Here is a 16,692-nt window from a genome sequence, read left to right as displayed (position 1 = left end):
ATATGTTGTGGGACTACTTTACAGGAGTTATTATTATGGATTATAGATAGCGAATTTTAGCAGTTTTTTGTATCGCTTTTTTAAAAGCATGACCATAAAACACGATTTAATATTAATGTATGGAAACATATGCTAATTTGTTGTAAAATTTCTTAATAATGTTTAAAAATTTTATTTTTATACCCCTTGGTTTTTAGTGTAGTTATGGAAAATCTCTGTTTCAAGGGCTATCTAGCCCTTCCCCTTAGCCCAATGATGTCCAAACTCGGTCCTGGAGAGCCGGTGTCCTTCAACTTGCCTGGAAGTATCTAGTATACCTAGAAAGAGCTTGATTAGTTGGTTCTAGCGTGTTTAAATGCAGTTGGAACTAAAATATGTAGGACACTGGCACTCCAGGACAGAGTAAAATTGAGATTGGGCTCAATGTTTTTCATTAAATCTGACATTTTCACTTTCTTCTCATGGTTCTCAGCTTACTTCTAAGAAATCTAGAAAACAAAGACTCTGTACCCATAAGAAAGTGAAGAGGGTTTTCTTCATGTTTCTTGACCACATTTCCCATGAAGAACTTGCTTCCAAAAAGGTCAGGGGTCATAAATGTTCCATATTTAGCCATTCCGATCTCATATGGACTGAACTCCACCCAATCTGTCAATCGAAACACACAAAAGAGGTGTATCCAGGGCAAAGGTAGCAAAATATGTCCTCGATGACATATAAACACAAGCAATTAACTAATTGTTAGCAGGATGTCTATTTACATATAAGTGAATTATAAATTATACAAATATAATCCGACCAAATCTAGGTTCCATGTGAACACAATGGCAAATTGCATTTCTCAAATAGTTTACAGTGCGAAAAGTGTTTCAAATTTCAGTTTCCTGACAGTGTTGATAAAGCATGACACTTTTGACGAAGGCACATGTATGAATCAGCTTAACGAAATGTTCACAACACAAAAGCTATTTTATGTGAGTTGGCCTGCAGAAAATCGACTGACGCTTTATTAGACAGAAAATTATTAATCAAAGTCTGAGCTATTGACAGTCACCATGGCTTTAGTCTATTGTGGAAGAGGGAGTGTTTGGATGTTTTTGTCGCACTGGACTATTTTGGAAACTTAATGGCTCGTGACGTTAGGGTGATTCCCTTGAGTGCCTCAGTGTCTAAATAGTTGCTTTCATTCAGCCGCACTTATACAAACTCATTTACGCATGTTCAAACCAAAAGCAAAATATCTGGGGGCAGGTGTCTGGAAAAACAATGCTTATTTTAAATTGAATCTATAAGCTATTGTGCTATACACACACACACACACACACACACACACACACACACACACACACACACACACACACACATATATATATATATATATATATATATATATATATATATATATATATATATATATATATATATATTATAAAAATGCATCTTAACTATGATGTAAATCCCTAAAGGTAAAGGTATGATTATTATTTTTTACCTTAAAGGGGTAGTTCATGGTTCATTTTACCCCCATTAGCTAAGTTGTCCCATAAATTTTTCATCCATCCTTCCTTGGTTAAACATAAAAGATGTTTTAAAGAATATGAGTTACCCAGCAGATTATGGTCTCATTTAATTTCAGTATTAAGCTACACATAAATAATAAGATGACCAAAATCTGTTGGTTACCCCAATTCTTCTAAAACATCTTTTATAATTATCACTAGGCAAACTTTTTTCATGTTTAGAACAACTTGGGAGTTAATATTGACATAATGTCCATTTTTTTGGTGAACTAAATCTAAAGAAGTCTATAGGACGTTTTTTTTATTCTTTATTTTCCAAAATTGCAAAAAAAAAATAAGACACCAACTCACACTACTTGACCTTCTCAGTCACTGGCAACAGAATTAGCAGAATGCAGCCAGTATTCAATTACAGACTAACTGACAGGCAGACCTTTCAAACACTAAAATGTGTGACACTTCAGGGCTTCCTTAGGGCTTTAAAAGTACAATACAGCTATTCTTTGAACTAAAAATAAAACATTTTACATTCTTGTGCTAATCTCTTGACGCAATCTGGGTTCTCCCTTGGTAGTTCAACAGGTCAGACTACTGTAAATGGCATCCCATTCATTTATTTGGTGAATGCACTGACAACAATGAAGCTGATAATGGTCTTTGTATTTTTCCAAGATATAGTATTACCTTACCCAATTAATGTGCACAGTAGAGATTATTTTATCTGTCCATGACATTGCATTCATAGAAATTGTGATGCAAATATGGATAAAAAAAAAAGAAATTTAGAAATATTTTTATTACTATACTGACACTACTCATAATTAGTGACTGACAATTTTTTTACCTTTTAAAAAGACATTAGTTGCTTTTTACCAGAAAAAGGGCAGAAATGTTTACCTGCAAACTTAAGCTCTGAGACATCAGGTTTTACATGCAAACAGGTGAACAAGGGCAGAGGAGCCTGAGCTTCATTTATCTTTTCCTGCAAATCTCTCAACTTAGTGTCCATCCTCTGTTGATAGAGCAAAATAAGGACATGGTATCTTTTGTATTTACAACAAAATATAGTCTATTTCTAAATGCATAACCAAGAGAAAACTTTTGAAACTGTTTTTAAAAGATCAGACACTCACAGCAGGAATGAGCGTCTCGCCTATCAGCATCCCAAAAATATCTGTAAAGGTAACAGGCTGTCCTGTGGTTTTCTTGCTCCAGAGGGCATGTATGTAATTAGTGATGTGTTTGGGATGGAGTAATCGGAGTGGGTTGCTGCTCACACTATTCATCAGCTCCTGATTGATCTGCTCTGGACCCTTTGTGGGGAACTCTGGGTGGGAGTACAGAGTGGACATGTACCTGTCAGAAATAAAACAGCACATGTAGGTTTGCACTTGGATGGATTTGAGTTAGGGCTGCATGATATTGGAAAAATCTAACATTGCGGGGTTTTTTATTCTGCGATTTATATATTGTGATATGAATACAATTTCACTAGATGAGCTGAATAACTATTTGGAAATAATTTGCCATTTTAGATTGATTGGGATGATTCTGTAGGGGAGTGCATAAAATATAACAAACTATCTACAAGCATAGATACATTTGATAAAGAAAAAAATAAATAAGCAGCATTTTATTGTTTTCCAAGGAGTCGAACAGTATTCACATATACAGTAATTGAATAACAAATGTAAAATAATAATGCATAATCTTCATTTTATAAACAATTCAATAACATTAATTGTTCTTAATTTTTCAAAATGGTACAGTTTATTATGCATAAATGCTTTTAAAACGCTCACACAGTTACAGGAATCAAAAAACACTTGTGAAATAATAAATTATAATCTAGACTCAACATTGCGTGTACTCGTGATGTGACTATTGCGAATGATCACATTGCGATATCAATGCTGAAGCAATATATTGTGCAGCCCTAATTAGAGTTGTAATTAAATAATAAAAAGGAGAAATGGCTTATGCCTTCATACCAGGTTGATCCAGACAGACCAGCAACATATGTGACACAGTCCAGAACTCCAGAAACATACAAAGCCTTCATAACCCCTGAGAACCCGATCATTGCCCTGAAACCTCCTCCTGAACCCAACACAGCGATCACTGGAACCTAAACACAAGAAAACAATGATTAGAAGCACAGCAGAATGATAGGAAAATGAACTAGTAAAAACATTTAAACCCTTTTAATCTGCCAAATATTTGTCTTTTACATTTATTTTTTATGGCTGACATTAGTGTCCCCTAATCCAACCCCCCACCACCCCAATTTAAACGCATGTAAAGTCTGATTTTCTGCTTGTGTTGTTAGTATAATGTCCACACTTTATTTTAATTGGCTTCTTCTTGTTTGGAACCTTATTTTCACTGCTTTAATAAGTGGTTTTGGCCATAATGGACATTGAACGTTTTATAATCACTTTTTTTTCATTTTGTCATAATAGTAAAGTAAATTCCAGGAAAAGTAGACCAGAAAGTAGACCAGGTTTAACAACACTGGCTTTGGTAACAGACACATCAAAGAGAAAGATGTAAAATTTGCCAATTGCTGATGCCAAAAGGTTTTGTCTAACAGTTAAATAAGTGAATCTAAAGCTTTCAAAAATCACCTAGTGACTACGTGACCAGTCTTGGTCAATTTACCACCACAAAAGTAGCGTCACTTCTCGCCTATGGTCCATTTATTTTCATTCTCTTTTTTTATGCTTATGAATACATACCGTAACACATTAGCCCTATGAGTTCTCACATTTCTTATCAAACACTTCCTTTTTAACTTTAGATTATGTCCATTTTCACTTCCTGATCCAAGAATGGATGAAACGCGCCAAATAACACAGAAAGTTGATAAGGAAGCAGGCGTGTGACATGATAAAACAGTCAGTCTCCACAGAGCTTAATTTATTAAGAGCTTTAATTGTCAAATATTTCGAGTATTTTGTAATGTCTGTCTGATGTGTCCAAAAATCTTGTCAATAATGATTTTGCTGAGGTTATGTGGAAATATGAGCTGTTTGTGTGAGTTTTGCGTCAGCAGCGCAACCCAGCTGCACATTTTCTCCTCTTGTTGGGTCATGAATGTCTTGACTTTCTGCTGTATATCATTAGATGTCTCTATCTGTATGACATTGAGGTGACAGCTGCATCAAACACGTATTATATATTTTTTACATGTAACCACACCCCTGTTTCTTAAAAACAACAGCAATGACGTCACAGTACACCAGCATCAGTGTTATTACAAATGTAAGAATTCTTGTAATGTTTTTAAAGACCAGTAGGGAAAAAAGTCAATGCATCTGTGGTACCTCATGGGGAGTGCAAGGGAGGGAGGAAGGTTTCTCAATGTTCAGCAGCTTCTTGATGGCCAGCATGACTCTGTCGCGTCGCTGTTGTCTGTAGAGCTTTTCTTTAGGACACAGATCCAGATTGAATCGCAGGTCCATCGCTGAGCTGAGAACAGTGGAAATAGAGTCCAGTATAGAGTTTGGGTAGCTTTAACTCTAAACGTTTTGTAATATTGTATAGTTTTGTTCATTATGATAGATACCACTCCTCCAAGGAAATTTCTAAGTACACATTGGTCATCTGTGAAACAACAACAGAAGGCATTACTACCACACTACAGATCAAGAAAGGAAGAAAGCATATGTACCATAAATATACAGCTTTAATATTGGTGCAACTATAAGCAACTCATGTGCTCTTAAAATGAAAGCACTCCTCAAATATTTAACTTCAAATTCTCAGTTGGATTGAACTTACTTTGCCTATTAGGAACGACACCAGCATTGTTTGTCCAACTTTGAGTTTAGAGATGTCATATGAGGCTGTACCCAATGTTTCATCCACAACATAGTTAGCATCCATTAATGTCAGCTGGAAACAAGAGGAAAAACAGTATAATTTGATGCGCACATGAAGAGTGTGTTCCTAAAGCCTAATCAATGTACACTTGAACACTGTTAACAATTTCCTGTAGAATCTACACTAACATACTGGCAGCAGTTCACCAGTAACTTACTGTAAATCAATTACAGCAAAAATACTGTATTTACATTTACAGCAGCATTTATCTTGCTGTATATGTATTTACTGAATTGTATGTATATCTTTACTGTAAAATATACAGTAATTTTCTTTAAACTTTAAAATACAGTAACATATCGCAAAACTGCCCTACAGTAAAATACTGTTAATATTACAATTAAATACTGTCATTTTAAATAGCAGTGAAGTCCAAATTTTTTGCCCACCTGTGAATTTTTTTTTTCAGTTATTTCCCAAATGATGTTTAACAGAGCAAGGAATTTTTCACAGCGTTTCCAATAATATTTGTTCTTCTGGAGAAAGTCTTATTTGTTTTATTTCGGCTAGAAAAAGCAGTTTTTAATTTTTTTTTAATTTATGGTCAATATTATTAGCCCCCTTAAGCAATATTCTTCGACAGAACAAACCACTGTTAAACAATGACTTGGCTAATTATTTTAACTTGCCTAATTAACCTAGTTAAGCCTTTCTATTCAGCTTAAAGTGAAAGCTGAATACTGAAAAATATCTAGTAAAATATTTACTGTCATCATGGCAAAGATAAAATAAATCAGTTATTAGAAATGAGTTATTAAAACTATTATGTTTAGAAATGTGTTGAATAAAATCTTCTTTCCGTTAAACAGAAATTGGGAGAAAATATTTACAGGGGGCTAATAATTTAGGAGGGCTTCAACTGTATAAGATTTAAAAGGTTATAAATGACTGCAGGTGACAGCCATATGGAAAGAAAAAGCTGTATTAACTAGCAATGTGAATAAAGAACGAAAGTTTGTAATTTATTTGGTGCTAATCAAAGCAAATAGCCTTGCGGTTGCACTTTGGATGACCTCAGTTCAAGTCTTTGGAGGACCTTTTCCGTTCTCATCCCTCTTTCTGTTATTTTTTGCTTATGTTGATTCTTTATAATGTCCCATCTCAAAAAAAGGCCAAAATGTACATCTAGAGAAAGGCAAAATGCAAACATCTCTAATAATAAATACCATTAACCCACTCTAGACTATATGTTTTTAGGACATTTCAGTAGATTTTGACCATTTTGTATTATTTGCTGCTTAATAGTGAATAACTGGACTGGCACTGTTATAATCAGTGAATGGGACCTTTTGAGAAGAGCATACTTTTAGATTTGAAATGTAAATTATTTGTTTATTTATTTATTTATTTATTTATTTATTATTTACCTTCAGCATGTTGTCTTGGTTGGGGTCGAGGATAAATTCAAAAGTCTCATTCCACTCTGGATTGATGTCATTATCTATGTGGCGCGTTTTCTTCCTGCTCTCAGGTGAAGTGGGAATGAACAGCTCCACGTAAGGGTCAGGGGTATCCACTACAGGCATGTTCGGTTAGTTTACAAAGAAAATTGATGATCTATTTAGTGAAAGGGCCAAATCTGGTCTCATCCCTTATGAGCTTGAATCTGATAATCGCCTGCAGTTACATAACTCAGGGTTTTTCCTGGCTCAAAATGAGGCTGAGGTGATATCCTGATCATTTTGATACTTGAAACGAACACATTTTGCATTATTCTTTTAGTCTTATCAAGTAAAACATTATATTATTTAAAAGGCTAACATTAAATGTAATTAAATACATGAGCAGTGCTTGAGCATCACTTGGTGTCTGTCTGAAAAATCGACGGTGGGGCGCAATTTGATGGAGGTGTCCACCTCGTAATTGTCTATGCAGGAAAAACCCTGAAAACTTAACGTTTAATTATGAATGAAATATTAAGTACTCACGCAAGTCTCCGAGAGCTCCTTTGGTGACATTTTCAGCCCGTAATACCTTTACTTTAAATTTGTGTGAGATTTGCTGTTCAACCTAAAAATAAAAACAATAAATACAAAAAGAAAATTCTTGGACATACAAATGTTTTCTGCAGTTCTATCTTTAAATCTGAGCATAGATATACGGAAAAGGGAAGTGGCAGTTTGCAAGTTCATAAGCAGCTCTGTGGTGGGATGGTGTGAGGGTGTCTTTTTCACACCTTTTTAAGGAAGCTAATCAGAAGCAGAAGCATTAAATATCTCTGAGACTTCATATTTGCCAGAATTTATATGGAGACTGAGTTAAATTCATTAAATGACATACAAAATCAAATTATAGGTGATATTTTGCTCTTTATTGATAAGTAGGCACAAGCAGAATCTGCATCCACAGAAAACTCAACAGATTTCTGCAGATTCTTGAGCCTATCCGCTATTTATTTACTTAATCAAATGTGTGTAAATATTATTTTATTCAGTTTTGTTTTATAGTCATATTATTGAATAATATGCAAATGTCACAATTGTGTTCAATATTGTTTGTGAAGTAGTAGATTATACGAGAGACTAGCTTTGTTTTACTGAACAGGGAGTTCTAAATTGGGTTTTAAACCTTATAAAAGTTTGCTATAATTGTAATAATTGTAACTTTTTTAGCTCTTATATACTCTCAGAATCATTCTACATATATCTACAGATTTTTTTTTTTCATTCAGTGCAGAAGTCGCGAAAAAAACAGTGAGCAGATTCTGTCTAGCCCTGCTCATAAGCCAGCACTGGCCAACCAGCCAGATCATCAGACATGAAGTGATAACATCAGCATTGATGAACATCGGTATCCCGGGTGTAAACCTTCAGAACGCAGCAGCACGAGTGGTCTTTGATGAACTCAAAAGAGCACATGTCACTCCGCTACTCACCCGTTTGCACTGGCTGCCAGTTGCTGCTCGCATCAAATTCAAAGCTCTGATGTTTGCTTACAAAGCGACCTCTGGCTTTGCTCCTTCGTATCTGCTCTCACTTCTGCAGATTTATGTGCCCTCCAGAAACTTGCGTTCTGTGAATGAACGCCGCCTCGTGGTTCCATCCCGAAGAGGGAAGAAATCACTTTCCCGAACTCTCGCATTCAATCTGCCCAGTTGATGGAATGAACTCCCTAACTGCATCAGAACAGCAGAGTCACTTGCTGTCTTCAAGAAACGACTAAAAACTCAACTGTTTATCTCCACTTTCTTTCCTAATCTGTAACTGCCTCTCTGGCTATACCACTAACTGTACTCTCTCTCTCTCAAAAAAAATAGAAATTTCTAATGCTTTGCTTCTTAGACTTTACACACCTGAAACTTTGTCTATAGCACTTGTTCACTGCTGCTCTTATAGTTGTGTAAATTGCTTCCTTGTCCTCATTTGTAAGTCGCTTTGGATAAAAGCGTGTGCTAAATGTAAATGTAAATGTAAACCTGAAATAAGTACACACAGATTTTGGGGAAGCATAATATTGCCATTTTCTCAAAACATCAAGCTGCCTCATGTTTTGGCTTATGCTACTTGGATATTGAAAGCCACAGTTCACTGATTTTTGTCCTACTTACAAAGATGTGATGATCTGCAGTTGACATGGTGGCTTTGCTGCTAAATTAGTCAAACAGGCTGATTATCCCAACTCAAGAGCTTTTCAAAGAGCTTCCCAGAGACGTCGTCTAGTGATGTTACTGGACAACTAAACACACTGAGAGAAAAAAAATTAATAATGATTAATACAATAAAAGTAATCTATGTAAATGACATAATAATAATAATAATAAGAAGAAGAAGAAGAAGAAGAAGAAGAATACATCCATTGATTAAATAAATAATTTTACACTTTAATTTTATACAATTTTATCCTAACATGGCACACAGTAGTACACAAAAATGGCATTCTAAAATATACCTTAATTTCCTTGCAATAAACCAAATGCACAATCTTTGAAACAGGGCATGTAGACTAAAGGAGCAGTGGTAGGCCATACAGATGGACTGAAAAGATGAAATGGGAAGTGTGCAATCAGTTGAAGAAATTGTGAAAGCCTATACCTTCCATCCCCCAACTGTCCACATACACAAATAACAATAGAAACTAAACGTTAGCATAAAAGTCAGCTTTGAACTTCTTTGCATTAATGCCATAGTGTACTGCACAATATTGCATTAGTTCAAATTGTGTGTAATAACAATGTCAGGTTCCCTGATCAAAAACACCGAGCAAGAATGAACACCGACAGCAGAATGAACGTGCGTAATGATGTCAGATAGATGAAGAGAAATGAAACCTCAAAACTAAAGTTGGCAATAGCACGCATCAGGCCTATATTTTGCCATTTTTAGCATATACATTATGTTTGAGACGTAGGCCACTACTTGTACAATTTTTTGACGTAAAAATTACAACCATGACACTCTGATCTCACAGATTGAAGTAGGCTAATAATTAATTCTCAAATGCTAATGATCCAGGCGCGCGTTATGTCAGCAGTGCCGTTATATGTAATCTACCTTTTGAAAGTCCCAAGATGATCAGAGATCTTGTTTAGACATTTAAACAGCTTGTTCTGAGCCTAATGGAAAAGTTATGCCTCTTTTAAGTACCCGCACGCAGAGCTGACGTTTCCCCCGAGTTTCGCACCGCTATTCTGACATGACATGAGAATTTTATGAACGCAATTTACCTGCAGTAAACAACTAACAAACTGAACAGTCCACATTTTATCTTACCCTGGGCCGGAGTACACATCAAGCCAGAAATCCAGAGAAAGAGAGAGAAAAAACAGTCGTAGTATTCCTTCAACTCAGAGAGTGGGCTTCAGTATCTTCGAGTGAAGAGGAGGCACTGAAACTGCTCCCCTGTTAATAAGTGTCATCTTCGTCCTGCAGATCTTAATGCATCCTGCTTTACACATTGGCTGCAAATTAAAAGTACATCTACAGGAAATTTGCTGGAACCTTTAAGTATCGAACATTATTGTTTAAAGACTGAAAAAGTTATGCAGCTGAATGTCTGTTTGATGGGAAACCTGAGTAGTAGGCTAAATTTAATGCAAAACAGTCTTAAAGAAATACGCAGTCTTTTCAGAGGTAACGGAGCTGACGAGAAAAAAAAACATATTGTAAAAGAATTATTCATTTCTGCCACAAGGTGGCAGTTTTATTACATTCGATATGAACATCAACAAACAGTGGCAGCATAAGGATGTTCAAGATTAAGAATTATAAATAAATTTTAAAAAGTTTGTTTAAAAGCCTATGCCATTGTCAAATGAATGCAAACTTTGCATACTGTTTTCATACGTTTTAAAAATGTACTTTCAGTAATTGCATTTTTCATTGTATTGTATGTATTTTTTAAATATATATTTTTTATTAAATGTAATTAATTTAACTATAGGTCTCATTAACGATTAAATAGCATTATAGCCTATTAATTCATCCAATAGTAGACTTGGTGGTTGTTATTATTATTATTATTATTATTATTATTATTATTATTATCATTATTATTATTATTATTATTAATATTATTATTATTATTATTATTATTATTATTATTATTATTGCTATTGATTATAAGCAGTTTTGGTATGATACAGTAGCCTATATGGCAAAAGGTTTACAATTATAATCAGCGGCAGTATTAAGGATTTGTGATGCATTGACATCCAGTAATCAGCAGGTAGCCCACGCCATACCAAAAAAAAAACAAAAAAAACGATTATATCATTGTATCCTCTTGCAGTGCGTGAGTCACGTCTGAATTCATTTCGAGTCGTGTTGCGTCATCAGCTCCTCATAAAACGGCACCTCTCGCACTCGGAAGTTGATTCAATACTCTGATCTGAACTGGCGAGGTACGACTCGAGACATTAACACGCCACTGGAATGAAAAGTTCGGTATCATTTATTTTTTTGCTTCTGGGGTTCGTGGTTTGCACAGGAGGTAAGCCTACTAATTTATTCATTTTATTTCATATGTATATCTAAGCTATTATGTTTTATTAACTACTTGTTATATCATTGTTGTTGGCATATAATAAAACTGATGTATTTATTTATTTATTTATTTTTGTGGTGCAGCGAACCCTTGTTGCTTCCATCCCTGTCAGAATCGAGGTGTCTGTACGGAAATGGGCTCAGACTCGTATGAATGTGACTGTACACGGACTGGATATTACGGTCAAAACTGCACAACACGTAAGTGAGAAGCTCCACAAACACATATAGGAAGTTTCTCTGCTAGTTTATTCTCTTGTCCCTAACTTTTTACTCTGGTTTCTTTTCACAGCCGAGTTTCTCACATGGGTGAAAGTCTCTCTGAAGCCTTCTCCTAACACTGTGCATTACATTTTAACACACTTCAAAAGCTTGTGGAATATTATCAACAACGTGTCATTTCTGAGAAACGGCATAATGCGATACGTCCTAACATGTAAGTATAAAGCAGTCACTCTTTTCCCGTAAGAAACCGTCTTTTAATCCATATTATTTAACAGAATTTTAAATAATATTTTAATGATTAAATCTTTAAACAATAGTTCAGCCAGAAATTAATATTTTGTTATCATTTGCTCATCCTTTACTTGTTTCAAACATTTATGAGTTTTTTTTTATATTTTGTTAATTGAAAAGAAGATTGAAACCTGGAACCAATGACTTCTATATTACTTGTTTTTTCCTACTATGCACTCTCAGAAATAAAGGTACAATTTCGAAAGGTACACATTTGTACTTAAATGGTTCTAAAAACTTAAAACGTACAAAAGTGTATCTCTTGAAATGTTTAGGTACTAATATATACCTTTGAGGTACCAATATATGCCATTTAAGTACAAATATGTACGTTTTGAAAAGGTACCACTCCAATGATAGCTCTTGTACCTTTATTTCTGAGAGTCAGATTTCAGCTTTTTTAAAAGTATCTTCTTTTGTGTTGAGAAAGAAACTCAAAAAGGTTTGGAACCACTTGAGTGTGTTTTAAATAATGAGTAATTTAAAATTTGGGGGTAAACTGCCCTTTAGAGATGTCCAAACCTAGGGCCTGCAGGCCGAAGTTGGCTCATAGTCACCTTTGATTTCGGCCCACCGTCCCACACGAGAAGAGAGTGGGAATGATGTGGAAGGGTTGGGTCGAATGCCTTTAACAGAGATTGTCATCTCTAATTTAACCTAACTTATTTTTGTTTGTTTTATTCCTGAGCTACAAATTGAGCAAACTGAAAATAAATGTTTCAAATAAATAATGTAAATGAATCAGATTTTTAAAAAATATAAATATTGTCACTCAATGGATAGAGGACAATGCAGAAGACATTGACGAGCAAATCAAGAAAAAAAAACAGGTGCAGGTTGACTAGTTTAACTGCATTCTGTTATAAATTAGATTGTTTTTTTTTACTGTAATAAGTTCACTATAAATGTAAAAATATATACAGCATTAGATAATATGAAACAATGTTTTCTAGTTCGTTTTAAATATTAAATAAATTAGACAACCAATGGCAACTTTAATAAAGTTTGATATATTTACCTTCAGCCCACCACCCTCAATCAAGTTAGGTTTTTGGCCCTTCATATGAAAAAGTTTGGGCACACTGCGTTAACTAAACATGTCTTAATCATGTCTAATGTACATTACAAATATGTTGCATAATTAAAAATATGACTTAATGTGATATTTTTTTCTCTTGAACCAGCACGTGCCCATCTGATTGATAGTCCTCCTACATTCAATGCTGACTATGGTTACAAAAGCTGGGAAGCCTACTCAAATCTCTCCTACTATACTCGCACATTGCCTCCTGTCCCGCGTGATTGCCCAACGCCAATGGGAGTCGCAGGTGAGCCTCTTCCTCCTCAGACCTGTTTTCTCACATTTCTTAGCATTCTCATTTACAACTGGACAGGAAGCTTGAGGTCTCAAATAGCTCGCTTGAGCCTTGGGTGTGTGGATAAGAAACAGATTTAAAGAAAAAGACAAGATGTTTTTGCTACAGTAATGAGAGTCATAGAGGCTAAAAAGGTTTAGACACTGCAGAGAGAATAAATTATTTCACAAATTGTTTTTGCACCTAGTTTACTGTTTCACTTTTGGGTTGGAGTATAAACTCAGACATGAGGATGGAAGTAGGTTCTGTTTCTCATGATTTCCTCTTCTCTTTTGATAGGTAAGAAAGAGCTGCCAGATGTGAAGATGCTGGCGGAGAAACTGCTTCTCAGGAGGAAGTTCATCCCAGACCCTCAACGCACTAATCTTATGTTCGCTTTCTTCGCCCAACATTTTACTCACCAATTCTTCAAATCTGACATGAAGAAAGGTCCAGCTTTCACAACAGCCCTGAACCATGGGGTGCGTATTTGATAGATGTGACATTTTTAAAGCCAGAAACATATTAATGGCCATCTGTAACATGAAGTTTAGGATATCACTGACTTTGCTTATATCTTTTAGGTTGATTTAGCCCATATATATGGACAGAACCTTGATCGGCAACACAAGTTGAGACTTTTCAAGGACGGCAAGCTGAGATATCAGGTAAGGAATATCTCCAACACAAAATTAATCTCATTAAATCTCATCCTCCCATAGCTTTGTTACTCACTAATTTTACTCTTGCGTTTTGCATTTGACTAAACTCATGTTTATCCTTTAAACAGATTCTGGATGGTGAGGTTTATCCTCCAACAGTCAGTGAGGTTCAAGTAGATATGCACTACCCTCCTCATGTACCTGAGTCTCGTCGATTTGCTGTGGGTCACGAGGCCTTTGGGCTGGTTCCCGGACTCATGATGTACGCCACCATCTGGCTGCGTGAACATAACCGAGTGTGCGACATACTAAAGCAGGAGCATCCTGACTGGGATGACGAGAGGCTGTTTCAGACCTCAAGGCTCATCCTTATTGGTGAGCGTCCTGAAGAAAAAGACATTTAGATGGGCACAAACAGGCCCACAAGGAATCTGCAGACTTCCTCACATTTTTTTTGGACATTTTTGAGTGTATACACACACACATACATATATATATATATATATATATATATATATATATATATATATATATATATATATAGGGTTAGGGTTAGGTTATGTAGGTTACATACATATGTATATATGTATGTACACCTACAATATGTAAATGTGTGTAAATATAGATTCATTCAGTTTGTATATTAATTTCATTAATTAATAATTGAAAAATATACCAATTTTTACATGATTTAAGTTCAATACAATTTATAAGGTCGTTTTATGACATATGAAAGACTAACTTTGTTTACCAAACAAGTGGTTCTAATTGGATTTGCACTATAAACCTTAAACAATGAAATAAATATTACTGTTTTTTTAAGTTACTAAATCCTCATAGGCATTCTGCATATGTACGCAGATTTGTTTACAGAATTATGCGCAGAAATGGCTAACAATATCTGCAGATTCTGTCTGGACCTCATCACAAATGAACACGATTATTCCAACATAGTTTGAAATGTAAAGTGAGTTTCTGTGTTCTGCGTCTACAGGTGAGACTATTAAAATCGTGATTGAAGATTACGTCCAACACCTTAGTGGATACTATTTTAAGCTCAAGTTTGATCCCGAACTACTCTTCAATGAGCGTTTCCAATACCAGAACAGGATCTCCTCTGAGTTCAACACCCTTTACCATTGGCACCCCCTTATGCCTGATGATTTTCACGTCCAGGATGAAGTCTACAATTATCAGCAGTTCCTCTTCAACACTTCTATCCTGACAGACTATGGCGTCAACAGCTTGGTTGAGTCCTTCAACAAACAGATAGCTGGAAGGGTAAGCGTTTGTAATTCTAAGATTAAAAATATACCCTGTTTTGGATTAGCCTGTTGTAGATACTGTTGCAAGGAGGAACCACCCATAATTAATGAATCTTAAATCTCTTTGACTTCAGGTGGCTGGAGGGCGTAATGTAGCACCAGCAGTGTTAAGGGTGGCCATTAAGTCGATTGAAAACAGCAGGCAAATGCGCTATCAATCAATCAATGCCTACAGGAAACGCTTCAACATGAAGCCATACAAATCCTTTGAAGAAATGACAGGTGAGCATTACTAGTATCTATTTACGAGGAATTATGTGTGCGCATACAAATACACAATCAATTTCAATGCAACTTTTTGATTTTGTGGCTAATTCGCATGAAATTTGTACGATCTCATTCATACAGTTAGTACTATTTTCTTATTTCCCTAATCACAGTTGGATTTTGGGGGAACATGTCCTTTTGAAAATAATATTTTTAACAAAACGATACGTAAAATAGTTAAGTTTCCTCGTGAGATGTGGCTGATAAAAGACACACACAAACTTTACCTAAGCCCGTCTGCGTTTTTAAAAGCATTCCCTGCAAATACTGTAAAAGCAGTGGTGTTTCAGTAGACAGCTTGAGTTGATTAAGCTTGATTTATGTTTTAGGAGAAAAAGAAATGGCTGCTGAACTTGAAGAGATGTACGGAGATGTGGATGCTGTGGAGCTTTATGCTGGTTTGCTGGTTGAAAAGCCCAGATCCAACGCCATCTTTGGGGAAACCATGGTTGAGATGGGTGCCCCCTACTCCCTCAAAGGACTTATGGGAAATCCCATCTGTTCCCCAGAGTACTGGAAACCAAGCACCTTTGGTGGGAAAGTGGGCTTTGAGATTGTGAACAGTGCCTCTCTACAGAACTTAGTTTGCAATAATGTCAACGGGCCATGTCCTATGGCGTCCTTCTATGTGCCTAATGTAAAAGATTCCTTACCCACCACTATTAATGCAAGTACGTCCCAGTCAGATCGAAACGTCAACCCAACAGTTTTACTAAAAGAAAGGACATCTGAGCTCTGATTGGTGTATTCTGTTGTAAAAGTATTTGTTATTTATTTATTTATAGGATATTTATTTAATTTATACATCATATTTTTTACAAATACAATGTTATTTTATAGACTATTTATTAAATATGTATTATATGTGTTTTCAGCACTGCCAGTTTGTTTATTTTGTTGTGTTATGAATGATATACTTGAATCACAGTCTTTTACCATGTTTAAATTAGTTTCAAGTTGTTTGTTTAACTTAGTTACCACAATGAATCATCTCAAGATCTCAGAATATGAAATAAAATAACTTCTTTCATACAAAAAACACACGCTGATTTTGTGATTTTTCAATGAAATATGAAGTATTGCTACACTGTAAAACCCAACAGTCAACTTCATCAAATGAATTGAGTGTAGGTAACTCAAAATTGACTGAAAGTTAATTCTACTCATTTGAAAAGAGTTTT

The 16,692-nt window shown here is 35.3% G+C and overlaps 2 protein-coding genes across 2 annotated transcripts in view; one reads left to right on the top strand and one right to left on the bottom strand.

Annotated features, from left to right (window-relative positions):
• The window catches only part of pla2g4ab (phospholipase A2, group IVAb (cytosolic, calcium-dependent)), a 15,208-nt gene extending 4,926 nt beyond the window's left edge, over positions 1–10,282 (bottom strand). Inside the window, 12 exon segments of the mRNA XM_056481357.1 lie at positions 511–648; positions 2,418–2,532; positions 2,654–2,876; positions 3,512–3,648; positions 4,847–4,991; positions 5,089–5,126; positions 5,304–5,417; positions 6,773–6,921; positions 7,334–7,415; positions 8,953–9,089; positions 9,294–9,379; positions 10,115–10,282. Of these exon segments, the coding sequence (XP_056337332.1) occupies positions 511–648; positions 2,418–2,532; positions 2,654–2,876; positions 3,512–3,648; positions 4,847–4,991; positions 5,089–5,126; positions 5,304–5,417; positions 6,773–6,921; positions 7,334–7,415; positions 8,953–8,979 (1,168 nt within the window). The 5' untranslated portion in view covers positions 8,980–9,089; positions 9,294–9,379; positions 10,115–10,282.
• A 948-nt stretch (positions 10,283–11,230) lies between these two features.
• On the top strand, positions 11,231–16,519 carry ptgs2b (prostaglandin-endoperoxide synthase 2b). The gene is made up of 10 exons (XM_056481727.1): positions 11,231–11,333; positions 11,471–11,587; positions 11,679–11,822; positions 13,087–13,230; positions 13,558–13,739; positions 13,842–13,925; positions 14,048–14,294; positions 14,914–15,200; positions 15,319–15,466; positions 15,841–16,519. The coding sequence occupies exons 1-10, from the start codon at positions 11,276–11,278 to the stop codon at positions 16,248–16,250; spliced, it is 1,821 nt and encodes a 606-aa protein (XP_056337702.1). The 5' UTR covers positions 11,231–11,275; the 3' UTR covers positions 16,251–16,519.
• Positions 16,520–16,692: the final 173 nt, after the last annotated feature.

The sequence above is a fragment of the Danio aesculapii genome, chromosome 20, assembly GCF_903798145.1.
Source record: "Danio aesculapii chromosome 20, fDanAes4.1, whole genome shotgun sequence".
NCBI classification, from domain to species: Eukaryota; Metazoa; Chordata; class Actinopteri; order Cypriniformes; family Danionidae; genus Danio; species Danio aesculapii.
The sequence above is the reverse complement of the archived record's forward strand: the minus strand, read 5'-3'. Positions and strand labels throughout refer to the sequence as shown.